This window comes from Pongo pygmaeus, chromosome 6, assembly GCF_028885625.2.
Source record: "Pongo pygmaeus isolate AG05252 chromosome 6, NHGRI_mPonPyg2-v2.0_pri, whole genome shotgun sequence".
Taxonomy (NCBI): Eukaryota; Metazoa; Chordata; class Mammalia; order Primates; family Hominidae; genus Pongo; species Pongo pygmaeus.
The window spans coordinates 81,931,426-81,950,310 of record NC_072379.2 but is presented as its reverse complement, the minus strand read 5'-3'; the positions used below and the strand labels follow the sequence as shown (position 1 = coordinate 81,950,310).

At 37.9% G+C, this 18,885-nt stretch overlaps 1 protein-coding gene across 2 annotated transcripts in view; it reads left to right on the top strand.

Annotated features, from left to right (window-relative positions):
* DYNC1I1 (dynein cytoplasmic 1 intermediate chain 1) overlaps window positions 1-18,885 on the top strand; it is a 316,684-nt gene that overhangs the window by 187,001 nt on the left and 110,798 nt on the right. For both annotated transcript variants that reach the window (XM_054496029.2, XM_054496027.2), the window contains 3 exons: window positions 8,779-8,868; window positions 16,069-16,231; window positions 18,389-18,488. In XM_054496029.2, the coding sequence (XP_054352004.1) occupies window positions 8,779-8,868; window positions 16,069-16,231; window positions 18,389-18,488 (353 nt within the window). The remainder of the gene's footprint in view (window positions 1-8,778; window positions 8,869-16,068; window positions 16,232-18,388; window positions 18,489-18,885) is intronic.

The window sequence follows — 18,885 nt, the reverse complement described above, 5'->3', positions numbered from 1 at the left end:
AGAAGGGATTTGAGTCTGAAAAACAGAGGAGTTCCTCCTTATTTTCCAAGCAGCCAAGAATTGCAACTTCAATTGTTTTGAATTTTTTGCTCTGTGTGTGTGTGTGTGTGTGTGCATGTGTGTGTGTAGGCATGTGCATGCATATGTGGACAGCTACACATATAGGGCTGCCAAGGATGGCCATAAAGGCTGTGTCTTACACGCCTCAAGGAGGCCCTATTCACATAGGCCGTAATGGCAATGCTGCTTTCTGGAGTTGTGCAATGGGATGGCCCTGCTTACGAGAATGTAGAGAAGAGAACTAACTTGAGAAGTGGCTGTGCTCTTTCAAAATATCTCACCTTCCCACATCCCATAAAATCTGCAATTTGCCATTATAGGTCAATTTATTTGGATTACCATTATGTAGTCTATCTGTTTGAGTTAGTTCGTCCATCTACTCTCTTCAGGGGCTAAAGGATCCATGACTTTCTGAGAAATCTTGGATAACAAGGGCCTGAAAGATCTAAGACTGAAGATAAGGAAGATGGTGGAGGGGTGGGTTCTGACAACAAACTTGGCCTATTTTACACACAGTTGAGTCAAAGGCTGCTCTGCTCTGAGCAATACTGGAGAATTAAGTTAGGGTCAGATGGTAGTGGCTCTTAAATGCTGAGCTAATCTAGGAAATAGGGAGCCATTAAAGGTTTTTAAGAAGAAAAATGTATGGAAACACAGATCAGTCAAGCCTTCTTATCTCCAAACATCAAACTGCTGAAGGCATCCACAGACTCCCGCCTGAGTGTCTCTGAGAAGGTCCTTGTTCTCTTCCTCATCTCTGTCCTTCCATGCAAGCTGACTGATCCACGTCAACTCAATTCAATACATATTTACTATGCATATATTACATATCAGTGCTCTTACAAGTTTCAGAAAGAGCTGCTTAAACAGTACTATTCTCTGACTTCCCCTCTCATTTTGAATATTTTCTTTCATTTCCTCCCATTTGCAATGCCTTGGGTGACACTCCTTCAGGAAGTAAACTTTCCAAGTACTGTCATGTTAGAGCCTTAGGAGAGATCTGATGTGGCCTAGAGTGTTAACAGGAGCGCTCTGTACGATGAGAAATGTATGTTTTCTTTACTCTGGCCAGATTTTTCTAGACCAGAAAGTGAAGGTTTTTTCAGTATTAGCATGTAGTATATTTAACAAAGTGCTTACTGAAAATCCCACAAAATATGTCTTTCCTGCATGTTTTTAAAGCGTAGAGGCGATCACCTTGGTTTGTGTAAGCATTCAGTGGTGCATGTTATACTTTATCTTGGCTGCTGTGATACATATTGGGAGGGTGGCTCTCTCTGGACTCCCGGCAAAGTTGGCAAGCTGTATCCAAAGTTGGTCCAAGGATAGGGTGGCTTGAGTGAGTTCTGTGCAAGAGCCCTCACTTTCTGCTGTACAAATACATGTCTAAATTCACAGTCTGATTCATCACACCCACTGGCAACTGCGCCGACCAAAGTCAAGTTCTCAACTGCTGCTTGGACTACGGCTATGGCCTACCTTCTTACTGTGCCCTGGCTTCAGTCTTGCCACTCTCCTGCAGCCTCCACGTTGCTGCCATATCCTTAAACAAAATCAGAATTTGACTCTTGTTTTTTTTAAAACCTCCAGTTTCTCTGCAGGGTAGATTGACAGCAATGATATTCATTGAGGGTCAAGCCATCCCCAGAGACATATGTCTGAATCTGCACAAAGGGTGTGCTGGGGAAGACAGAAGTTTGGCTTCAAAAGCCATATTTAGCATCACCAGTGCCTTGGATTTCTTTTGAAATTGTTAATAATATTTATGGACTGAATGTGATTAATATTTATTTAAAGCGGGCTACTGATCTCTAGGAAGAAGTCCACACTTCTTGTTCTGCCATTCAAGGCCCTACATGATGTAGTACCATTAGTAATTTCCAGAACAGTCTCCTGTTTTCATATTGCCAGTCTCAGTACTTAACGTTGATAATATTAAGAAGAGTAGGTCTTTGAGGGACATTTACTCTGTTTGTAGAGATAGATGCAAAAAACTAATTTTACACAGTATGAGATGTGTTATTGTAGAGATATTTACAGGGTGGGTGGCAGAATAATGGAGGGGATTCACAAATCTGTTTTAGAGGAAGAGTTAAAGCTGCTGGAACTGCATCATAAAGACTGTAAAGACAGAGGCAGATTCAAGACAGATGCTGGAGGTGCAGTTGACAGGACTGAGACCCCCTCTTACTAGTCCCTGATGGAAAGGGGGAATTGAGGGCAGTGCTCAGGTATCCAGCTGGGATTCCATATGAACAGTGGCACCATTAAGCAGGTCAGAGCTCTGTGTGGACGTGTCAAGTGTGAGGTGCCCCTGAGATGATCACGTTGTAATGTCCACTACAGAGTCTAGAGCCTAGAAGGGATATCTTGGCTGGAGAAATCAACTTATAGGTGATAGTGGAAGATATAGGTGTAAGAGCTAACCAGAGTGAGCATATAATATTAGAAAAGATAAAATGAGACAAAAGGCATTATGTGAAAAGACGAAACCAAAGCCAGAACTGCAAAGAATATCTTCCAATATATTTTTTAAAACTTTAATAGAACTTGAAGGGGTTAAGTCTTTTTCTATTAAAAATTTAGAAATATGTTATAAGAAGAATCACTATCTGAATATCCATACATGGAATTATATAAAAGTGGCTAGGGCATTTGTTCTTAAGTTGAAAAGAACATATCCAAAAAAACAAACAAATAAAACAAAACAAAAACTCAGGTCTTTATATCTCTCCAAGTCTATTCTCCAATAATAGTACACTAGTAAGCTTGATTTAGAATTCCCTCTGTGTCCTTGCCAGTTTACATCTTGGAAGCTTATTTCTATTCATTTCATAAGCCACAACGTATTTGATCATTTCTAACATTCACAATTTTCACATTAAAATTGATGGTGTGTTATAGTTTAATAGCAGTAATCGTCTTTCTCAGTGGTATATAAAATAATTGTGCATCTTGCAGTCATTGGCCCATTCAATTCAAAGTCAAAGTGGTAATTGCTTTGTGCCTCCCGCTCTGGGCAGCAGCAGGATGCCTTTTGGAGATGAGAAGGATGGAGTGAAATGGCCCTTTCCACTCCCTGCCTTCACTCTCCACCCGAGCCAGCCTTAGTGGTCCTCCTGAGGTGGCAGATGGAGGAGCCACAGTCCTCTCATGAAACGTCAGGAGCAGAGCAACAAGGGCTGTGGCAGGAGCTCAGATCCTCTTATCCCAAGGTTTTGCAAGCCCTAAGAGGGCTGAGGAAAGCAAGAACCCAGTGGCCTCGTAAAACACAAACCCCTCTCTTCACAGAGGGTCGCCTTGTGTCATTGAGGGTTCTGGTTGCATGCAGCAGGCATCATCTCCAGTGGGACTTACTGGAAGGAAATCTGGTGCTGACAATGCCTCTAGTGGGATTTATTGGAAGGAAATCTGGTACTCACAGAATCAACAGGAGGCAGAAGGAACAGGTTTGAAAAAGCGTGGGACCGAGGAAACTCTGGAACACTGGGCCTGTGGAACAATCTTGCTGGGATGTTGGGCGTCACTGCTGCTACTGCGTTTTCCCCCAAAATGAATCCTAACTTTTTTCTCAGCTCTGACTCCAAGGATCCAAAGACAAAGCCTGAGTTAGGAGCAACCAGCCTGACTCCCCAGATCCTGTCTGTGCCCTGGCCACCAGGAGATGAACAGCAGGAAACTCTCTCCCCCTGGGCTTCGAGAGAGGAAAGTAGGATCCAGCATATCACCAATCCGGAATTGCTGCAAAGGGAATATGCCCCAGACAGAAAGGGGTTTTGCATTACACTATATTGCCAAACACTGACAAATGTTCCACTGCACTCCCTTTCAAATACCTCCCATGTGTAAGGCTATCAGAACAAGTCAGGGAGCAGAGGACTGCTGCATACTAAAACTGTCCACGTCGGCTTCATTCAGAGCCATGGACTAGTAGAGGAAACGAACTCTTCTGGAGCTCAGGCAAAGGGTCGAGCATGGTGCTGAGTGTTATCTGTGATTGCTACATAATATGCAGTTACTCATTCTTAGACCTCTGAAAATCTTAACTGGTTACCAAAGATTTTTCCAACCGGGAGGAATGAATGTGGCAACTGGAGACGGCAGAATATGGGTACTAAATAAAATAATGTGTCTAAAAGATGCCATTGTTTAGAAATTAGCCCCTTGGATTGACAGGTAATTAACTTCTGTCACTAGTTTAATTTCTTGTGTGGACCTGGATAAGGGAAACCATACATGGGTGGTAATTTTTTTCCTTCCAATCTCAAAGGAAACGTAACTGGGTATGAAGTAGTGGCACAACTCATATATCAGTAGTCTGTAGCAGGTCTACATAAATCCTTTTCTTTAAAGTTATTTAACTGTTTTGAAAATGGTTTCAACAGAAGTAATTCCAATTGCACCAGAAAGGAAACCAGAGTTTTAAAGAAAAATATACTCTCTTTGCTGAGCAAGGCAAACATATCAGTATGCAGAGAAACAAACCAGTCTCTTGTGTTTTATTTCCTTAGCAAATCCACTGAAAAACTTACTTTATGTCTTTAAAAGGCTGATAGACAAAGAATTCTGTGGCCACTAAAAATTAATACCTACAACTGGTGTGTAGACACTTTAAAAGGGCAGGTACTATGTTTTAAATTTCTCTGTTTTTCACAGGTTCTCATTATGGGACTTTGTACATACTATAAACACAATATGTATTTGTTGTGTGTATTTTTTTAGACTGATCAAAAACATATTCTCTGGGGAAGGATTTTCCATTCAAGGAATTAGATAACCTGCTATTTCCTCACATGCTTCTATGCATAAGCCTAGACATTGTATCACAAACCTAGTCGTTTTCATAGCCAAGCCCTTCACAGAATAATATTTTTCCAATAAGCTCATAGTGGCATTTTTGGTCATGGTGTTTCTTTTTTGACTCTTCTGAGAATTAATGTTTAAAATAAACACCCTTATAGCTGTGAAAGATGAGAACTTGTTACTATTTAAGCTGACTAATTCAAAGTCATTTGGTAAAACTACTTTCAGTTTTAAGAACTAGAAGATTTAAGTACTCAAACTAGATGGCTCTAATGAACGCACAATTATTACCTATAGTCAGTGTAACTAATTATCAGTGAATCCAGACTTTGATCCATTACTCCCCTCGGGTCCATGGACTGAGAAGCAAGAATCTATTTGTTATTAGTCTTATTTCCTCCAAGGAAACTCACACAACTCACTCCCTTAACTCCTTTAAGTTTTTGCTCACACGTCACCTCATTGTGGCCTTGGTGGACCTTTTCACTCTGTTTTAAATTGAGACTCTCCCACTCTTGACCAGAATGCCTAATCTCTTTTTCCTATTTTGTATTTTCCCCCATAGTACTTGTCTGACACAATATATATTTTGCTTTTTTATTTGTTTTTGGTTTCTCTCCACTGGAATGGAAGCTCCATGAGCACAGAGATTATTTTGTCTGTCTTGTTCCCTGGTGTGTGCCCAGCACCTGGCACATAGTAAGTGCTCAGTCAATATTTGTTAGAATCTAAGGCAATGTTTGTTTTGAAGATTTATGCTTAAGTATGTTCCCAATGACCTTGATGGTTTAAAAAGCAATTTTGTATTGGTTATTTTACTTAGTTATTCTTACAACAACGTGTTTTAAGGAAGGATTATTATCCCACTCCAGCAGATGAGAAATGGGGGCTCAGAGAGTTCCTACGAATTGGATAAAACCCAGGGGCCAGCAAGTGGTGGACTCCAGCCTGGAACAAGAGCAAATACTCCTTTAGGGTGCTGCTCTCACCTAAGCTGTGAATCTTTCTGGCTGGAGGAATTAACACTTCATATTAAGCATTGCTGGCCAGGTCTCAAAGCAGTGGATTCCAGAATGAAAATTAGAACAGAATGTGGTTGTAGAATACCTGATAAATAAAATAATCCATTATGTACAGCTCTTAAGGGTGAGAAACATACCTTCTCAGCTACAACTTGTATTTGTTCACCTCCTGAGTGTGGAAGAACAATCCATGTTGAGGCCATGCAAGTCCACCTCAAAAAGTCCCTGCAAAGCCTCTTTACCTTGCAATAGAACATTGCAGCTGCTTGTATTTCAGTCCTTTCTCCATGGCATTTCTATTTCACATCATGCTGTGGTTCAGGAGGCAGTTTGCATAGTGGTTAAAGATCACAGACCCCAAAACAAGCAGAGCCAGACAGAACTTGAAGTGGGATGTGGTTGCAATTCCTTCGGGGGAAATTATTCTGTCTCCTCATCTGTAAAACTGGGCTAAAGGTACTAAGTTCTGATAAATAAATTAGATTATACAAATGATGCACTCATCACTGCCTTAAGTATTAGTGAATATCTCCTGTATCCCTTCTACTAGATTGTAAGATTATAGAAGGAAATGCACTTACTGGCTTTGTTAGTTTTCAAGTTTTGCCATAACAAAATAACACAAACTGGCTGTTTAAACAACAGAAATTTAATGCCTTACAGTTCTGGAGGCTAGGATCTGGGATCAAGAAGTCTGTGGGCTTGGTTCCTTCTGAGGACTGTGAGGAAGAATCTGTTCTCCTAACTTCCGGTGGTTTTCTGGCACTCTTTGGTGTTCCTTGGCTTGTAAAAGCATCAGGCCGATCTTTGCCTTCATCTCCACATGGTGTTCTTCCTATGTGTGTGGGTCTGCGTCCAATTTCCCCTTTTTATAATGGCACCAGTCATATTGGATTAGGTGCCCTACTCCATTATTACCTCATTTGAACTAATTATATCTTCAGTGACCCTATTTTCAAATAAGGCCACATTCTGAGGTACTGGGGTTTATTACTTCAACATATGAATTTTGGGGACATAGTTCAACCCATAGTTCTGGCCTTATCACCTTTGTTTTTTGTTGTATTTGCCCTGTACTTAATAAGTGTCAGGGCATGGCTGCTGAATCTGTTAAAGAAATGTCTCCAGAAGGTTCAGAAATGAAGCCACTTACCAACAGCTGAGAGGCCTTTTGAAAACTGCCTCTTCATCCAAGGATTACTGAAAGAGGAAACTTCTCTCTAGCTAGTTCTTCACTAGACTTTGTGTTTAGTCCTTGGGTCAGGAAGATACATCATGTCGAGATGGATATTTTGATTAGGACTTTCCAAATGGAATTTTGTGTGTGTGTGTGAAGAGATAGCATTAATATCTTCACATATGGATAAGGACATAGATATGCCATTTATAACTTAACTTTTTAAAGATTTATTTGTTTAAAAGTCTAGGTAACAGTTTTCTTTTCAAAATTTTAAGTGCGACTTTTCATCTCATAACTGTCACCTCAGAGGTTTGTGTGAATAATAAATAACAGTTCTTTAAAATGTTTTACATCCTTTCTTATATATGTATAGTGTGGTTATAAAGTAGTGAGCTTGGCTCCACAGTCTACCTGCATGCCTATAGAGTATGATATTTCAATTAAAATTCATGTTTTCAAAATTCTAATATCTAAATTGTAATGCTATATTTTACATATCTATATTTTTAAAATTGATATTCCTACCACAAATCACTTGCTTAATATTAGTTAGAATTTTGTAAGTTGCTTACTTACAATTTTGTAAGTTACTTACTTACAATTTTGTAAGTTACTTATTTATTTGAGCATTTAAGTATGCATTTATAATGTAGTCTAAGTGATTGGTGCTGAAATTTTGAGTTGATACATCTCAGGATTTAGTGTGATGGAAATGGGACTATCTACAGAGCTTGAGATTTTATAGAAGTTCTGTAAATATTTGTTGAATGAGCAAATATATGGGGTGGAGGGAGAAGCAAAGTCATTTCTTTTCAACTCTATTTGAACCAATGAAATCAATAACCTACATGGAGTACAATACCATATTTAAAGACTGAAAGCAAATTTTAATTTTTTATGTCATTTTATTTTCTATAATTTGGATTTTCTTGTGACACCTTGACACTCCCCTAAACCTTCTACACTGTGCCTGATGCTTTCAAACACTCTATAATGGAAGGGGCCTCTAGGAAAGGCAAGTTGAGAGAAGAGGAAAAATGAGCATACATTTGCATAGGGCGGGAAGGGCACTGTAACATCTGGTGGCGTAGCCAACTCAGTCGACTTGTTAGTCTCATTAAATTCACATTAATGCATGAACTGCTCTGAATGTGTAAATACCATTTTGAGTTGTTTTCTACCAGACCAATGGCATTGACTTTGGGGGCCCTTCCCTTGGTTGTTTTCTTGCCAATGGCATTTGACCTGGGGTCAGACCTGTATTTAACCCTTTTCTGTAGGTCAAAAACAAATTAATTTGGTGAGAATTAAATTGGAAATGAGTCATCTGTACAACAGGTGTTCCCTGTGGAAAATGTGCTCCAGGTGGAAACATTTTAAAATCTGTTCCTGGGCCATCTTCGAAGAAGCTTCAGAGGTCAGGGAGGCAATTCCAAGACATCCCACGTGGTGAGGGCCTAGAGCTGCATATACAGGTGCCCATTCACTGTGGTTTTCTCAACAGCTTGGGGAAATTTTCAAAGAGTCCCCTTTTGGAGATAATTTATTCATAAATTCATGAACATTTATCTTGGGCATTCATTGTGGACTGATTTACTTAGATGTTGCCCTAAATGATTGGAACTTTACCCTTTACCCCTACCTCCCACTATCAACCAAAGACTTTGATTTGGAGGAAAGAAAATATTGTATTTTTCTCTTTCTTTTTTCTAGAGGATGAGGAAGATGAGGAAATGGTGGAACCTAAAGTTGGCCAGGACTCAGAACTGGAAAATCAGGACAAAAAACAGGAAGTGAAGGAAGGTATGGTATGGAAAATAAACTGAGTAATCATTTTATTCTTTTGTTTGCCTTTACTAATATAAGAGACAATAGAGCTAAGTAAAAATTGAATTTGAATTTGCATCCCCTATAGGGAAGATTTTCTATGATTGTTTTATACATTACATTTAGCAACATAAACTGTAATCTCCAAAGCAAGAGTCGTTTATATCTTGACTGATAAAGGCAAATAAAGTGCAAAACGTCCACAATTTCAGTAACAATTTTAGTCACAATTCCAGTAACACTTGTTACCAATTGCCATGTTATCTTGTTCACAGAACCATATATTCCCAATGATAACAGTAAAGCAAAGGACTAGATATAATTATTTTGTCAATAAATTCTAAAGTGTTTTCATGTGATCTACATAGAAACATTAATAGTGATCAACGCTAGTAACTCTGCTATTAAAATTTTTCTTCTGCAACTCTGCCTGTATAAGGAGGAACAACCTCTTACATGTTCTGGTGATAATAATAACTAACATTTATTAAGGGCTCACTATGCCCTTGGCGCTCTTCTAAGCACTCCACAGATATTACTCACTCCTTACAACATCATTTTGAAGCAGATACCGTTATTACCCCTATTTATAGGCAGAGAACTAGGAAGAGAGAGGTCTAAAACTTTATCCAAGGATACCTAATGTACAAGTACATGAGCCAAGATTTAGAGTTAAATCCAAAGTGTACATTTTACCCTGTTGCCCTCCTCATGATAGCACTGTGCCTATAAGTAGAAAGAAAGAAAAAAGAACAGAAATGGAGAGACAGGAAATACCGTAGGTGACATTTCCTTACAAACCCAATTTTGATTTACTTGAGATTCTCCGCCTATGGAGACAGAAGAGAATTTTGAACTTGTCTTACTTGCTGGTAAATAAATGAAGAGTGGTACCTGAGAACTGTGTAGATTAAAAAGGTTCTTCCATATTTCCTACTGAGTGTCCCAAGTATATATCAATATAACTCTGATTAGAAGCTCATTTGATTTGTAAATTTTAAAGATGGTTGTGGCTCTGGCACAGTGTGGCAGATGTTCAGCACTGGGGTCTTTTGTAGGAATTGATACCTACTGATCCCAAGTACTCACTTCAACACCTTGTGCTCTCATGAGAAAATTAGAGTAGCCCAAATGCCCATTACAAATGACATCCATATCATATGGAGTTAAATGAGACAATTTTTTTTTTTTTTTTTTTGAGACAGAGTCTCGCTCTGTCCCAGGCTGCAGTGCAGCGATGCAATCTCAGCTCACTGCAACCTCCACCTCCCAGGTTCAAGCTATTCTCCTGCCTTAGCATCCTGAGTAGCTGAGATTACAGGTGCGTGCCACCACGCCTGGCTAATTTTTGTATTTGTAGTAGAGACGGGGTTTCACCATACTGGCCAGGCTGGTCTCGAACTCCTGACCTCGTGATCCACCCGCCTTAGCCTCCCAAAGTGCTGGGATTATAGGCATGAGCCACCGCACCCAGCCACAATTTTAGAAAATTATTAAAAATCACTTCATATTGAGGCTCATTTGAAGTGTGTCTGAGTGTAGGTGTTTAGTTTTGGTTTGTTTCTTGCAATCTCAGGTATCTAAAAGCCAGTGCAAGATAGTAATGAAAAAGCATAGCCTCTGGAGCCACACTACCTGGGATAAAATCTTGTCTCTGTCAATTATTAGCTAAGTGATCACTACAGACTAAGTTAGTTTAACCTTTTTTTGCCTCAGTTTCCCCATCTGGCAAACAGGTTTTTAAAAAACTCAACAGGGCTAGTATGGAACAATACTTGGCACAAGGTAAGTGCTGTATAAAAGTTTGCTAAATTGTCATTAGTAGTCTTGCCTTGCAGTGCCTGGGTCTATAACTGGTTTCTACCCTGATGGGATGATTGCCCTTGGGGGCCCCAGCTCTCTGTGCTCAGCTTTGCCATAGCCCATAGCTTTGAAATGAGAACATGGTTACAGGCGCCCAAGCTAGTACATTTTAAAAATGTGGAACTTTCAATAGAGATGCAAGCAAAGTCCTTTAAACTCGTTGAACTATCATTAAAGGTCTTATTTCTGTTACTGTGCTAGGTCTCAGACATTGAGAAGTTCAATTGCTGTCAAGTTTAGGGTGTGACTAAGGTTTAGGAGAAGGTTCAGCATTTTAACAGTGCATCCACAGAAGACACAAGGCTTACTCTTTCTGAGAGTCTAAATGAATTTGATCGAAGAGATCTCACATTTAAACGTATACTAAAAATGTCTTTAAAAAAAGTTGGTGAGTAGAATATCATAATTACAGGTGTAGTGAGGTACAAAATAAGTCAGGATCTATTAAAGTACTCTTTTACCCTTTGCAAAATATTCTTAAAATATACCTGGTGATAAGGAGCCAGGGTATATTTTGTGTGTCTTGGCGTGGATTCCCCATCACCACCACCCCAGCCCCAATCTCCAAGTCATCTTCTCCAGCAAAGCAAAGCAACCTCCTTCTTAAGTTCCAAGTGAAAACACCCTTCAGTTTTAACTGTTACTCATGCTTCATGGAATTGATTAAAGTCATGTTAAAAGTCAAAAAGAAGTTTGAAAGAACATTTCCTGTTCCTGCTGCACTGTGTGCCTTATTCTCCATTAATGGCTTTTCTGCAAATTAACACATAATGGGTTAAAAGCATGTTTATGTTGGCATCAAACTCTGGCTTTTTTTTTTAAAGCAAGACAGTATTTTGCAAACTTTTGAAAGAATCTCTAGCAGATATAATCGTGGCGCCATTCACATGACTGCATAGTAGTTAGGGCTGTGTCAGCACTTCTATTATGAACCCTGAGTTTCAGGGATTTATTACTCAGCCATAAAAATTTGCTCTGGGCTGAAACTTGACATACACAGTTTCAAACCAGGAAACACATTTTCGAGAAATCTGGCTTTTTTTTTTTTTTTTTTTTTTTGGAGTGAAAAGGAAGAAAAAGATGGTGAGGGGGACATGAGGAAAATAATCAGTACTCACTAACTTTTGACATTTTTGCCCATGTGACATCAAAGTGCATTAAACACTAAAGAAATGCAGTCTTGATTAATTACTGTTTCACTTTTTTTTGCCATAGAGTAGGAAAAAAATCAGGTATATTTTAGCTTATAATCAAAGTTTAGAAAACTTCTACATGTCAGTGTCCTCGTGTCTTCATGTTTAGAAATTCAAAACAACACAACTGGGAACCTAACTTTTTTGTAAATACAAATCAACTCATAAACCTCACATTGACTTCACAGAAAGATATCCTTCACTTTTAGTTTGGTTTGGTTTCTTGCTGCTGTTTATGAACTGATTTCACTATAAAATTCCCATGAGAGCCACTGTCCTTATTTAATCTAATGTTTTTCCTGGCTACATGGGTTTATTTATTTTTTATCTCTTAGAGATCCTTGAAAAATATTTTTGAATAATTTTTATATTGAAATTTAAAGCAACATCACTGAAACAAGTCAAGACATATTTGTAGTAGATATTTTTAAAATATCTTTTAACATAGAAATGAGATACTAAAAAACTCAGTATAAGTTGTGAACTTCATTATAAATTGTACATTTTTATAGAGGGAAAAAAATCACGAGAAGGCAGAACCCAAAAGATATAGTTTAAAGTAGTATAAATTAATTAAAGAGAAACTGACAAAGTATACATTGAGGATAGCAGGAAAGGTCAAGAAAACATGGCAAATGAGATACAATCATACTTGAAAGATATATTTAAAAGTATTTTCATATATAAAAATAAGAAAAATTAACATTTCTACAATAAAAAGTGGACCCTAAGTGAAATTTATATTCTATTTTAATTTTGCAGGCCACAAATTCGTAGAATTAGGCTGTCTTCTGAATTTGATGTATTCAGTAAAATTTCTTTCATACAAGTTATTCAAGTTCAATATAACTGGTTAAATTTTGGTAACTTTGAAAATTGTCTTATCATTTGGATTACATGTAAGTTACATCCATGCATTCTGCTTTTCATAGTGTAGAATCTACTTCTTCTTGAAGAGCTCTTTAAATGCACAAAGTATTGTTAGCTGCCAGTTCTTGGCAGAAACACTCCATGTTTTGTGTTGTGAAAACAAAGAAAAAAAAAATCTGCTATAATAGTATTTTCTGCTTAACCTATAAGAAAAACTATTATCCATGCCCACATTTTGTTTTGGTATGCCCTTTGCTATTAAATTCCTACATTTTTAATGCCATGAACTTGTTAAAAATAATTTATTAGGTTCCAGGGATAGGGAAAAGCTGTAGAAACAGATACTTGAGGTAGAATATGGCATCTATCTTGGAGTAAAACAATTCTGATTCTATTTGTTCATTCCTGTATTTTGAACTTTGTGGAATCCATTAATCAACCAATTTTCTTTCATGAAATATGATGCCTGGAGAGGTTTTTATCTCTGAATACACCTTTTGGTTGTGGTTCCTGGATACTCCATTATGTTTTCATGATATTGAACAACACTTATCAATTTAAAGATCTTTAAGTATGGGAGGTTTTGTTTATTTAATCAAAAATTACTCTGGCCCTATTTAATTAAGTTGAATATTGTTTATGACTTTTAAAAAGTACTCATCTGCACATGCATCTGATTATTTTGTGCTAACAAATCATGTCATTTGATCCCTGTTTGACATCAAAGCTTAATATAAAATGTATCTTTTCTTTGCTTCTGTAGCATTTTAATTTCAAGCCAAATATTGTATTATCAATCATAATATCTGGAGAGGCTAGTGCTCCACCTACCTGAACTTGGCCTCTGCAAGCACACTTTGATCAGCCATTTATGTTTCTGTTAGAGAAGAAGTTTTGTCTTGAAAGCTGAGATCAAAGTGACAATAAGCTACAGGGAAGAAAAAAATTACAGAAAATTACATAGATACTATTTTTTATTCAAGGTAATGGACCTGTAAGGAAAAATACAGGTGAAATAGAAGTGGCTCGAAAAGATAAACAGAGACTAGAAAGATTTTTTAATATCTTAAAAAAATAAATAGAGAAAAATTCCTACTTCTTTGTTTAATTTCAAGTGTGACTCAAGTCATCTATTAACAGTGACCAAGGCCAAGTGAGTCTTTTTGAATAAGACATTCTTCTTGGCCTATAGTATTCTTGTTTAGTCAGGTTTATTCATTTATGTAACAGCATCAACCAAAACAAAATGGACTTAGTAGGGTTTGTTCCCCTTTTGCCTAGTTCCATTTTGTAGTTTTATTATATTCTGGAGTGAAATAATTCAAATGTCTCATTTACAGAAGTTTTAGAAAGCACACTAGTAAATTGCTACTTCATTACTAATTATTGAAGCCCAGCATATTTAGCTTTAATTCTTAAACCAGACTTAAAGTTTAGGTATCATCTCCATTTCATAGATAAAACTACTGCTCAAAGAGCTTCAGTGCATTGATTAACTAATCAAATCTAGCATATGGCAGGGTGCTTGATTCCAGGTTGGTTTCGTAGAGTTCTTTGTGTTATTTATGACCTCCACCTATTTCCCCACTACCTAGCCTAAGTCTGAGTGTGCATATTGCCTGATTCAGCATTTCACAAACTAGTGTCTCAGCTGCACTGCTCAGTAGAAGTTAATGGGGTCCTTGGAAAGTCCCAGTACACACTGGAATATTTAGGGCTCTGGAGACCTAGACAGCAAAGAAATATTTCTAATTTTATTTAGGGCTGCTAGAAACTACGAGGTGGGGTGTGTTAGGAGAAATTCTTCTGCTATAGTGGATGAATCACGTGTTGCCCTAATATTACCTGGAGAGCATTTTTTAAGGTGTGAACCAACTACATCAGGATCATTCTAGTTTCTTGTACAAATAGAGATTCTCGTGTTTCTCCAGACCCCCTGCATCATGGTCTGGGGCAGGGAAGGGGAGGCTAGAAAGAGGGAGATGTTATGAACTTTGGATCCACTGCCATGACTTGACTCTGTAGAAGGGCTTCTTGACACTACAGATTTCTTAGGCTTCAAGATACAATTAGTCAAATTATGTAACACTTTCATAAAATATTATGCTACAGGTGATAGTACCTAAAAGATTCTTCTGACCATGTGGCCAGGTGGAAATCGATTTTGTTGTTAGGATGGTTGTGGCAGTGCTTGGAAAACCCTGTAGGTGAGTGATTCCACCAGAGGCTCCACCTGTGATTGTAATGCACTACCCCTCTCCTGTAAGTTTAACTTCAGGAGCTTCTGTACTACTTACTGAAAGAGTAATCAATGAAAAGTTTATTGAAGGCTCTCTCCACCAGAGTTGAACTGGGGTTCCTGAAGAACCACAAAGGTTCAGCTGACAGTTTCTGCCCTTGAGGGTTTTTTGGTCTGGGAAGTTCCTAATCCCTTCCCTAAGGTTTTATGTAAAACTTGCAATTGAAGGAATGGTTTATGTAACCAAATGGTGACTCTAAGGTGAGCTCACTTTCAGAAACTATGACATGCTACTAGTTATTTGATCTCTTTGTCTCATTTTGTATCTTCAAATTTAGTTCGATAAGATTAATCATGCCAGAAAAGTAAGGCAGAAAAACAATTGTGGGTTGTTTTATAGAGGCATGTATTTGTTCCATGTGTTTGTTTAAATTAAAGCAGATCTTGAGTGAAAGCAGGTTTGGAATGATATATTTCTTCTTTTGAATATAATCTATATAACAATCAGTCAGCCTTGCCAACTAACCGTTTAAAATAAAATGAATTTATGAATTTACTCAGTAGAAAGAGGAAAGGTACTATGTGGATCATATTATAGAGTGTTCCTAATTATTTAATATTGCCAGCTTGACAATAGTACAATAGCATATATAAATACATAGTTTTGTGAATTTATCTATTATGCCATATTTGAGCAGTTTTTCAAGTTAAAAAAACATTTAGAACTGATTGCTAAAAACACACCAATCTATTTTTATTTGTAATCTTCTTCAACTCTTCAAAATAATGATTAGACCAAATATGCAATCTTTTTGTGGGGACATCTGCAGAAGCCTTTGGTGTGAATTTGTAAATAATTTAGAATCAATATTGGCAATGATTTGTTTCACTGTGTCTTGCCACTCCTTTGATAAGCAGTCTCTCTCAAGAGTTGGGTTCCTCTTGATAAGTTTTAATTGTCCCTTTTTTCTTCCCTAACAATCTCTTTTACAAAAAAATAAATAAATAAAGCCCCTCCAAGAGAGCTGACAGAGGAAGAAAAACAGCAGATCCTTCATTCAGAGGAATTTCTCATCTTTTTTGACCGGACAATACGGGTAATTGAAAGAGCCCTGGCTGAAGATTCCGACATCTTTTTTGACTACAGCGGCCGAGAGTTAGAGGAAAAAGATGGGTTAGTCTCTTGTGTGCGTTCTTTAAAAAATAGCGTAAGTTATCTGTTAATTCTAAATTTATTTATGTTCTGACTAGGAAAATTCCAAATTAAGAAATCAGAGGAGGGTGAAATTTTGGAATTGATCTTGCTGAACAGCTTTGACTATGGGCTTTGGTGATAACTTCTGGCTTAGAACTTCCTTGTAATTATCATGTGCTTCTGTGAAATGCTTTTGAACTTGGTATCTGGCGAACAGTCCAGGTGATAGAGACTGGCAGAGTCACATGCATTATCCTCTGAGAAAACATTCTTTTTAAGCAGCAAAGGAGATTCATGTTGTATCTACTAGATTTATTCCTGGTGTCCAAGCAAATAGGAAATTGAAGAAAATAAACATGAGGTATGGGAGAAGTTAACTGATGTGGGTAATGATGAACAGAGACTGGAAAATGTTTCCTCTTTCTGGTACCATGAAAGTATGCATATGTGTATATGCCTTTTAGGAAACATATTAATATATGCAAGAATATATTTACAGGCAAAACAAAACTAATCAATAGAAGCAAGTGTCCCTAAATGACTTCCTCTGTGACTGTAGCATAGGTATTGGAAAAGGCCATGACCGTCAACCATCATCCTGGGGAGAATAGGAGGGACTATATGAGCCTTATAAACATAAATGTAGCTGTTCTTAGCAACAGATCTCTTTTGGCCAAGAATGATATGTGAAGGTAGGGTCACTTGCCTTTTTCATCAGGCCTGATTTTTTTTGCCATTTCTAAAATCCAAATACATTCTTAAAGGACGATATTTTATCATCATTGAGGATGCTCAAGGGAATGTAACAGAGGCGTGAAAACCAATTTCAAAAGGGAGTCCTGTACATGTTCTCAACAATAGGCAGCATCTTTAGACTACCTTGAAGAGACAACAATATTTTGAATATATATGCTCTACAATCATTGTGTTTTTCTGAGAAGCCATTTTTCTATGACTTTCTTGATTTTGTTGGTCCTATTTCCCTCTGTGTGCCTGGCTCAGTATTATCCTAGGCTCCTGGCAGGACATGTGTGTGTGTTTGTGTATATATATACATATATATATATATGTATATATATATACACACACATATATATATACATATACATATATGTATATATATATATACACACACATATATATATATCCTGAGTTTGCAATGGCGGAGCTGAGGAAGGGTTAGCAGAAAAAAAAAATGTCATATTAGGTTTACTAATTAGAGCCCAAATAACTTGTTGGAAGCCAGGTCACCCAGTCTGAACAAGAGCCATATAAGTTAAGTGATGCAGGGTGCAAGCCAGCAGTTGAAGCAAATGAACAGAGGAAAGGTGGGTGTAGAAGAATTTCTGAACCAAAGCCCAAGCAACTTAGGCAGCTTTTTATGCAGATCCCATAGTTCCTGGTCCAGAACAAACATTACTCGATGTAAATACTCAGCTTGTGGAGCAGCTGCATAACCAGCACTGAGTTCCTTGAAGGAGGTGTTATGGCCAGTTGAGTGTCAGCCAAGTAAACACTGGCTAAACTGTAATCCTCCTAGATTCAGATGCTGTTTTGGTCCATGGCAGAAGTGATAAGTATCTGGAACACATCTGGTGAATCCTCCACTGTCTACCACGCCTGTCTCATGGTAGAAATTATCATTTACTATTGAGTGAGGAGGCTACTGCTACAGCCTGTCCGCATTTACAAGTAAATAAAAACATGCATATCATTTCTGGTCTAAGGACAAATAAGGTAGTATCGATATCAAAGAATCCTCTGGTGAGCTGTGCTCCCTTGATAGCAGAGATTTCTAATAAGCCCTGCTTCAGGCCAGAGCCTTTCAGGGAGAGGCTCTGGCCTGAACCAGGGTTGGAGAAAGCTTGGGACTGGTCAAGATGGGAACTTGAAACAAATCTGACATTTCATAACAGTCTTGGAACGACATGGAAACCCTTTCCAGGCCAGGTTAGAAAGAGATTTTCATAAAGAAGACCATCTTTAGTTCATTAATTTTGATCAGGGTATATAGTCTAGATTAACATTTTGGCCTCAGAGAGTATTGTGTGCCAGGCTTTTGCCATATCAGTGCTTCTATATGAGCAGCATAGAGAAAGAGCTCCATATTTATCTCTGATGTTTAAATCCTCCTAGGGATGTTCAGGCTGGAGCCAATCTTTCTTTCAATCGTCAGTTCTATGATGAGCATTGGTCCAAGCATCGAGTGGTCACTTGTATGGACTGGTCCCTCCAGGTAAGAATTATTGCTGGGCTGGGACAAACTGGGCTTGTGTTCTCGTGGCATTTGTATAAAAAAAATAAGAGATTTGTTTACTTGCCTACGATTTCCTCTCTATGCCTGTTGGTTTTTTTCCCCTCATTTTATTGAGGTTTCAGTTTCAATTCTCTACTCAGTTGTTTGTATTTATTGAGTACCTACTATGTGCTAGGTACCAAACAAGAAGCCAGATTGTTCTGTCCATGAAACTGTTCCATTAAGATTACCACTGATTTCCTACTTGTCAAATCCTGTGGATATTCTTAATTCCACATCTGTCCTGACCTTTCTTTGTCAAGCAGCTAGTCAGCTTCCTTGTGCCTATAGAAACATCCTCTTTCCATTGAATTCTCACTACTCCTCTCTACTGTCT